Raw genomic sequence first — 8,125 nt, 5'->3', positions numbered from 1 at the left:
TGGTTCAAACAGTTCAACCACCCGAGTCAACAATTTACTAACCAAATCAACAGTTTTTTGCGAAATAACAGTTTTAGGGTAAAACGGAACCGATCACTTGACCGGTTCCTAATTTTTCTGGTCCGACTGTCCAGTCTGATCCGATTTTGAAAATCATGCTTGAAACAGATCACTAGGGCCAAATACATGCTTTCATGCAATCACCGATCATTCCTAGCTGTTTTTGGTTGAGGCAGTCTCTTGTGTGGTTAGAAAGAGAGAGATGTTAGATAATTCAATTTTGAGCCTCTTAGCATGTCTTGAGACCAGACCGGTGCCTTTGTATTGTAATCACATATGCAAGAACTTCCATGAACTAAAAAATTTGCTAAGCAAAACCCCAATAATAATAACAATAATGGTGAATTGGTGATGATAATGAAGATGAATTGGATATAAAACAGCCTGGTTCTATGGTGTAGTGGTTAGCACTCTGGACTTTGAATCCAGCGACCTGGGTTCAACTCCCGGTGGGACCTTTTTCTGAAGTCTTCCACTGATTTATTTATTTAACAAAAAAGGAATTATTTTTTCATATTATACATTAACCTCCCCATTGATCAAAGGATATACTCTAGTCTACGCACCTCTTCTATAAATGCAGCTGAGGTTTGGGAAGTTTGGGAAACTTACAATTTGGCGGCCAACTTCATGGACTATTCAATCATAATACAAGGGGACTCGAATATTTTGATATGTTGTTTCAAAGGTCTGATCTCTCCTCCTTGGAATTTAAGGAATATTAGATAGAGAAGTTGAAAGGTGGTGTTAGATATAAGCACGTGTACAAAGAGGCGAAACAGGCAGCAGATTGGCTTGTAAATTAGGCTCATTTTCTTCCTAATATTGTTGTCCCATCAAACTTTGTAATCTCCCTAGTCCCTAGGGACCTTGATTTTATTTGTATGAATTACCTTTGGGGGCGTGCTCCTTCATCACACAATAAGTTGTTTATATAAGCTTGCCATCTTTTGTTGTATCTTCCACTTTGAGCTCAACATAAAAATGCTTAGAGAGTGAAGGGGGCCATCTTTCTGATGAAATGGAAACTAATAATCGAATGCCAAAGCCATAAAAAGAAAGAAGAAAAAAATCTTAATTTCCGAGGTCAGTCTATGTTTTGTTTGAAGAAAAGGTAGGAAAAGGAAGGAAAATGCACTTTCCTTCAAACCAAATATAGCCTAAAGGAAAACCTAATACATAAAAAAACAGGGAAATTTTGTGCTGCCAGAAAGACTTGGTATAACATTCCCTCCCCCCCTCTGAATTTTAATGAACAAATAGGATGGTTAATTAACATTAGGGATGACAATATACCAGCCGGTTTAGTAGAAGTCGAACCCAAACTCTAATTCATCCTTCCCAATGATTATTGTTCATTAATGCGGCATACTGTAGGAATTGGCCAAATGGGGGCTGGAATGGGAAATAAATAAATAATAAATATATATATATATAGGGATTTTTTTGCTTTGATAACCCTTGAACTTTGTTAAAAATGCACTTGAGACCCTAAAGAATTAAAAGGGCCATTTCTACCCTCAAATTATGATGGAAAAGCCACTAGAATCTGGATTGAGCGGCGGAATAACTTGTTCGATCTCAATCTCAGCCTTGTTCCTGCTCTATGGAAAGGTGTCTGTGAGGCTGGAGTTCAATTAACTCTACTTATTGTAACCGGAAGTTCATCGGAGCTAGGTTTTTCTCTGAAGGCCATGAAGTAGTACGGAGATTTAGTGAACTTGGTGGAATCAAAGGGAACAATGAAATTGTTGAGTTTTAAGTGGGACCAGTCTGTAATTTTCTAATTCTTTTTTGACTTGAGTAATCCCATGTCAATGGACCCTGTTATTTTATTATTTGTCTAATAAAACAAACAATGGCATCTTTAACATCATTTATTTTTGTCTTAAACTGGCACATTTCCATCATAATTTGAAAGCAAAAATGGCTCTTTTAAAAGTTTAAGAATTGTCAAAGTCAAAAATGCATATATATATATATATATATATATATATATATATATATGTGTATGTATGTATACGAATATGCATGTATGTATATATCAAACTGGCAATATACACAAAAGCTGACCGATATTTCTAACCTAAAAACCCCACATATATACTTCTCCCCACTTACCAAAATAAAAGAAAAACAATTTAAAACAAAACAAAATGATCCCCAAGCTACCTACTACCATTTACAGTTAAGAGCTATCTGATCACACCGACTTTAATTTGGTGTAGTTCATTTCAAATGCTTTAACTAAATACAAATGGGTGCAAATTATGGGGCTAACCTAGTCCCTACCTTTGCTGCATATAAAAAGTTATAATGAAAGTAAGGCTATATGTATGATTTGAATGTAAATCTAAATTTCTATCAAACCAATCACAGCCTTAAAAGGTTGGGTCCGAATAGCTGGGACCAACATTCGGTATTAGGCAATGACTCTCTCTTTAGACATATAAGTTATTAGTTAATTATGCGATATGAAACTGAGATGGTTCATCACAAATAGTTAGAATTAAAGAAAATACATCATGCAGTTATATTTGATATCTCCCAGTAGACAAAGGTGGGATTCATGAAAGCCATACACTATGAGACAAAATTAGCCATGCATGGGTCCCACCTTGCCTGTGTGGCAGGGCATCTGGCAGTTGCATAGACTCGTTTATTAGCATTCATTGGCAATTATGTACACAGAAACACATGAGAAAGAGCTCAGGGGTTTTGTGCTAGTAATAATTTAAACAAGTGTTACTTCCGGATCTTCCGGTTTTCAAAAGTCTTATACCCACCCAGAATCAACTGCACGCTAGAGAGCCTAAATGGTAACAAGGATCCTTTGATTTCCTTTTCAACCAATCTAAAATGAACACGAGAAGTAGAGAGAGAAAGAGACAGAGAGAGAGAAGGGACCCACTGAAAATTAGCGTATCTAAAGGAGATCACGAGAAACCAAGAAAACAGAAACAATTGAGAAAAACAGCATTGCTTCTCACCCACTCAAAAACCTACGTGAGTAATACCGCAAACCCATCGAGCACTGCTTTTCTCTCTCACTACCTATAAAGCTTGTACATACCCAACTAGCCCGACCACCATTAAAGTTCAATCTAAAGCTGTAAATGGATCTAGAATCGAGACCTGAAGATACCCAACAAGACCAGCACTTTCATGTATTAGCAGTAGATGACAGTCTCATTGATAGAAAGCTCTTAGAGAGGCTACTCACAATCTCTTCTTATCAAGGTAACTCACAGTTAAATATATAAACATGTACTGATGATCTGGTTTCTTCATTTTCAGGAGAATTCAAGTATGAAGTCTGTTATTTCTTTTTTCTAAAACGTAGGAAATACAATCTTTGGTTATATATTGATTGAAACTCCTCTTTCTTTTTTCCTGTCATCTTTTTTGATCCATTGTTTCCTCATAGTCTTTCCTTGTTGTTCCAGTAACATGTGTGGAATCTGGTGATAAAGCTTTGGAGTATTTGGGTTTGATTGATAACCTCGATAATAATGAATCTACACCATCTTCTTCCTCCTCCTCATCTCCATCCTCACAACAAGAGGTGAGGATATGATCTCTAATTAGCAAGCATCATTGGTTTTCTTTCTGTAAACTTTTGTTCATTGATGCTTGTGTTTTCAAAAGTAGGCCTATTATTAACTGTTTCCAATGAGATCTTAAAATGGGTTTCTGGTAAAGACTGAAAATCAAAAGACAAGTAGTTATAATTAAGTCAAAACAATGTTAAAAAAAAAAAAAGAACCAAGTGTCCTTTCTGTTTCTGAGTTCTTCTGTTGCTAGCATGTTATGATTTTGAAAACATTTCTTTTTCATTACTGTATTGAGCCTCTAAAGAGCAGGCTTTCCTTGAATACTAAGGCAAATGAAAGAAATATAAAAATATGAAAAAGGAGAGTATTCTTTATGTCATAAAATATTTGCTCAAGATTCTATCTGTATAATATAGTATACCATAACCAGATTTTTCAAAAAAAAAAAAACTTATTTTTATTAATTATTTTAAGTTAAAGTTCCCAAAGGACACATGGGCACATATATTATCTACTCCTCTCACTATGTTATGGTCTTATAAACTTTATTTTAATCCAAATCATCACATGTCACCTGTTCTGATCAGTGATTTGCAGATCTTTGAGCAATCCTAAGATGTCCTTGCACTATTATTTTAATACACGTTTCCATTATCAGACCCAGGGTGTGAAGGTGAATCTGATCATGACAGACTACTGTATGCCTGGGATGACTGGCTATGATCTGCTCAAACGGGTCAAGGTCAACCATCATCAACTCTTCATCATCTCTCTGTTTCTTTTCCTCTATCATGTTATAGTGCTAAGCCCATGTCTTTTAATTAATTTATTAAGTTATTTAAACATTTATTAAATTAACAATTTTCATGGGTTTTCTTCTCCCTTACGTGAGCAGAAATCTTCTTGGAAAGATGTTCCGGTGGTTGTTATGTCATCGGAAAACGTACCATCCAGAATCAATATGTAAGTCAAATCTGTGTTGTATTTGTTTTAGTAGTTGGTTTAGAAAGATTTCATCAAACCAGGAAGATATCTATTGGACCCAGAAAAGGATGGCTAACCATCCTCTTCATGTAGAGTCAATACAAGCATTTATATTCTGGGTTCATGAACCGAATCATATATCTCATCAGGAGGGAGATCATTTGTCAGTCTCATGGTGAAAGATTCTAAGCAAGAATAATTGTCAAACCAAGGGAAATAGTTGGTGCCGTGGTGGAAACGGAGTGAGAAATGGAAATGAACCCAAGACTTTGCCAAATGGGGAAGAAGTAAAGGCACCCAAATGAAACAAGTACAAAATGTATGTAGAAAGGTGAATAGGTTAAAGAGAAGTTTGATAACTTGTAAGAAGAAAAATTCCATCAAGAGAAGTGCTTTAATTTCTAGGCGTTTCTCAGACGTTTCAAGCCAACTTTTGTGCACTTCACACTTACTTTACCAGAAGCCACCGTTTGGGAATGGAAATGGAAAACAAGTCTCCCTTAATTCTACATCTGTGATTGATTCAACATATAGCAAACTAGCTATAAGTGGACTAACATTTTATATGAGCACACTTTTGAATATATAGTACATATAGGATATATATGGTTTACCTTTCCAAAAGAAAAGAAAAATTAAAGAAAATTTTGGGAAGTTTTCAGTTTTGCAGAGTGATCGACCAAAATCAATTTCTGATATATATAAGGTTTGAAAAGTTTTGTATGAAATAATTTCAAGCAACAAATATGCATTGAAATTTATTAAAATTTTAAAATTGAAATGTTAAGTGGTCGATTTAATTATAGGATAAGTTATAGCTTACCTTTACAAAAGAAAAGAAAAGGCAAATTTTTGGAAATAAAATTTTCAGTTTTCAGTTGTGTATAAAGGTTACCAAAATCGAAATTCTGATATCCAAGGGTTGAAAATTAAAGCTTTGTATGAAATAATTTCAAGCTACAAATCTGCATTGAAGGGTTTTGAGAAAATTAGCTACTAATTAAAAAAACAAAATTACATTTGCTTGGAAATTAATGAATCCTTTATTATTTTTCTGAAATAGCTGCATTTGTGGAGCCCCATCATTATGTAGAAAAGTGCATTTTTACCAGCTGGGAAATATTAACCACCTTTATCTGTCCCCTTCTCCATCACATTCCATGGGACCCTTTTGGAAGGAAGAATACTATCAATTGTCCAAAAGAACAAAAGCAAAACATCAATGAATGCAATGCCTAGAATCATGTCATTTGGTTGGTTTTTGATTTACCAGAGCTGTGAAGTAGGGCCCAGTGGGTTGGTGACCCCACCACTTTGTAAAGCCTGCATGTGCCCACCATGTGAACTGCCATGGCTTCTTCCACAGATGAAATGCACCCCAGATGTCCTTTCCTGAATTTCCTTTCCTAGACGTCCCTCTCCAAGTTATTGTGGACAAAACGATTCCCAGAAGATCTTCCCCTATTTTGACTCAACATGATTCTAGCCTTGAAAATATTGGCTTCCTTGAAATTGACAAAGAAGAAAAGAAGAAAAACCCACTAGTCTTTTGATGCTTTTGGGATGTGTTTGGGTGCACAAGTGACCTTTTTTTTTTTAAGCTTTTCTTCAATTCCTCGTCCGACATAAAACCTTTGGCCTAAAGTTTGATAATGTACGAGAATATCTGACGCCACCCTGCCCTCATTCACTGGTAATTAATGAACGAATTCTGGAAGATCTCTTGACTTGATTTGATTTTAATGTCTTCTTTGTGGAGCAGGTGCTTGGAAGGAGGAGCAGAGGAGTTTCTGCTAAAGCCCGTTCAGTTGTCAGATGTGAAGAAGCTTCAATCCCACCTTTTGAAATCTCTGACTTTTAGCTGCAATGAAACCGCCACCAGCAGTTCTACCATTAACAACAACCATTCTATAGAAAACAACTTTAACGTCATCACCAGTAACGACGACGTCGATGAGAACAGTAGCAATGCAAATAAGAGAAAAGCAATGTCTCCTGAACAGTCAGCGAGAAGGGCCAAATGGAAAGGCTTAACCATACTGTAAATATGTGGAGAAGATACGTAGTTCCACTATTGAGCAATAGTAGTACAGACTACAACGGTGCAAGCAGTACTTAGGTTCCACTCTCTCTCTCTCTCAATTTCTGTACATAAAGAACAGTGACTGTTTACCAATACTAAGCAGGTTGCTGAAGTTGTGAGGTGAAGGTTAGATGCCAGTCAATGAATATTAATGGACGTCCTTTCAAATATTTTAGTTTTTGTGTCTATCCACATATATACGGGTAAGCTCAAGAGAAGTGCTGAGTTAATCTGGGTAAGCCTAGAGGAAAACATAGATAGACTCTTAAAAAATGGCTGATGTACTTATTAAAATGACTTTGAAGATGAGAATACGAGTGATTGGAGAATTGGAGAGCTTAAGGCCATGTTTGGTTCACTACTCTGGGCCTTATTTTTTTAATTCTCTTATTCTAAGCAAGAATGGGCGAGAATGAATACCATTAGAGTTTGGTTACAAAATTCTTGTCATGTGCGGCATGCTTTTTAGAATGAAAAATCTGCCCCATAACACAAAAATTGAGTAGCCTGCAGCGTGAAAAATAATCATGCCCCATCTTGCTCATTTTCATTCGTTGAGAAAAATGCTGTCATAAATGTTTACTTTTGCAAATGAATTTTTACGAAAGTACTTTATAAAAGCATTTTTACGTAAATATTTTTATGTAAGCACTTTTATAGAATTACTTTTATAAAATAATTTTTATGAAAGTACTTTTACAAAACATCTATGCTAACATTGACTGCCAGCCATCCACAAGAAAACATCTATGCCAACAGTTTTGGAGACCTAGGCTAGCGGTTTATGAATACCAACATTGTTTTTTTTTTTTTAAGAATGAAAATTTGCAACATATGACACTCGTCAGTGTGAAAAGAAATCATTTTTATGAAAAAAGTGTTTGGTTCATAGTAATATTTTCTCATTCTGCCTATTTTTACCCATTCTTGTCCATTTTAGAATTTCGTCTTAGGTAAGAACGAGAATTGAATCAAACATGACCTAAGTTATGTCCTTAAAATAAGGAATGCCAAATGCAGCTTAAGAAACAATTAAGGGGTAATCATGGAGTTTAGCCATTCAAAGGTGTGCAACTTGGGCTGGGTTACCCAAAAAAGTTGATCCTAAGCCCCTAAATTTTAGGAACTAGGAACATTTTAGCAAGATGAAGTGAAAAAATTGGGCTAACGCATGCCAAACCCAACCCAGGAAAATTAGATTGGGTAGTTAGAGTTGGGATTCAACAATTTAGGTTGGGTTAGGGTTGACCTCAACCCGATGTAATTTGTCCCAACTTACACGACTAATGGAGTGGAGATTAATTTGTGAGAACAAGGATGGCACAAATCTAAGAGCTTAAGTACAATTAAGCCTGGAATAGTTCATAGGTAGGAGATTTTTTTTTTTTTTTGATACACAAGGAAGAATTACAGTTCAGAGACATTCAGTTACAAGATCACAAGC

General features: G+C 35.6%; 1 protein-coding gene and 1 non-coding gene across 2 annotated transcripts; both read left to right on the top strand.

The window, feature by feature from the left end:
* Positions 1–446: 446 nt before the first annotated feature.
* TRNAQ-UUG (transfer RNA glutamine (anticodon UUG)) lies at positions 447–518 on the top strand. Its single transcript has one exon. It is a non-coding gene; the product is annotated as a tRNA-Gln (tRNA).
* Positions 519–3,000: 2,482 nt separating this feature from the next.
* On the top strand, positions 3,001–6,851 carry LOC148873949 (two-component response regulator ARR17-like). Its single transcript, XM_088968322.1, has 5 exons — positions 3,001–3,300; positions 3,507–3,625; positions 4,273–4,356; positions 4,510–4,577; positions 6,361–6,851. The coding sequence occupies exons 1-5, from the start codon at positions 3,177–3,179 to the stop codon at positions 6,641–6,643; spliced, it is 678 nt and encodes a 225-aa protein (XP_088824448.1). The 5' UTR covers positions 3,001–3,176; the 3' UTR covers positions 6,644–6,851.
* Positions 6,852–8,125: the final 1,274 nt, after the last annotated feature.

Source organism: Nelumbo lutea, chromosome 1, assembly GCF_056320005.1.
Source record: "Nelumbo lutea isolate HS-2025 chromosome 1, American lotus-T2T, whole genome shotgun sequence".
NCBI lineage: Eukaryota > Viridiplantae > Streptophyta > Magnoliopsida > Proteales > Nelumbonaceae > Nelumbo > Nelumbo lutea.
The sequence above is the reverse complement of the archived record's forward strand: the minus strand, read 5'-3'. Positions and strand labels throughout refer to the sequence as shown.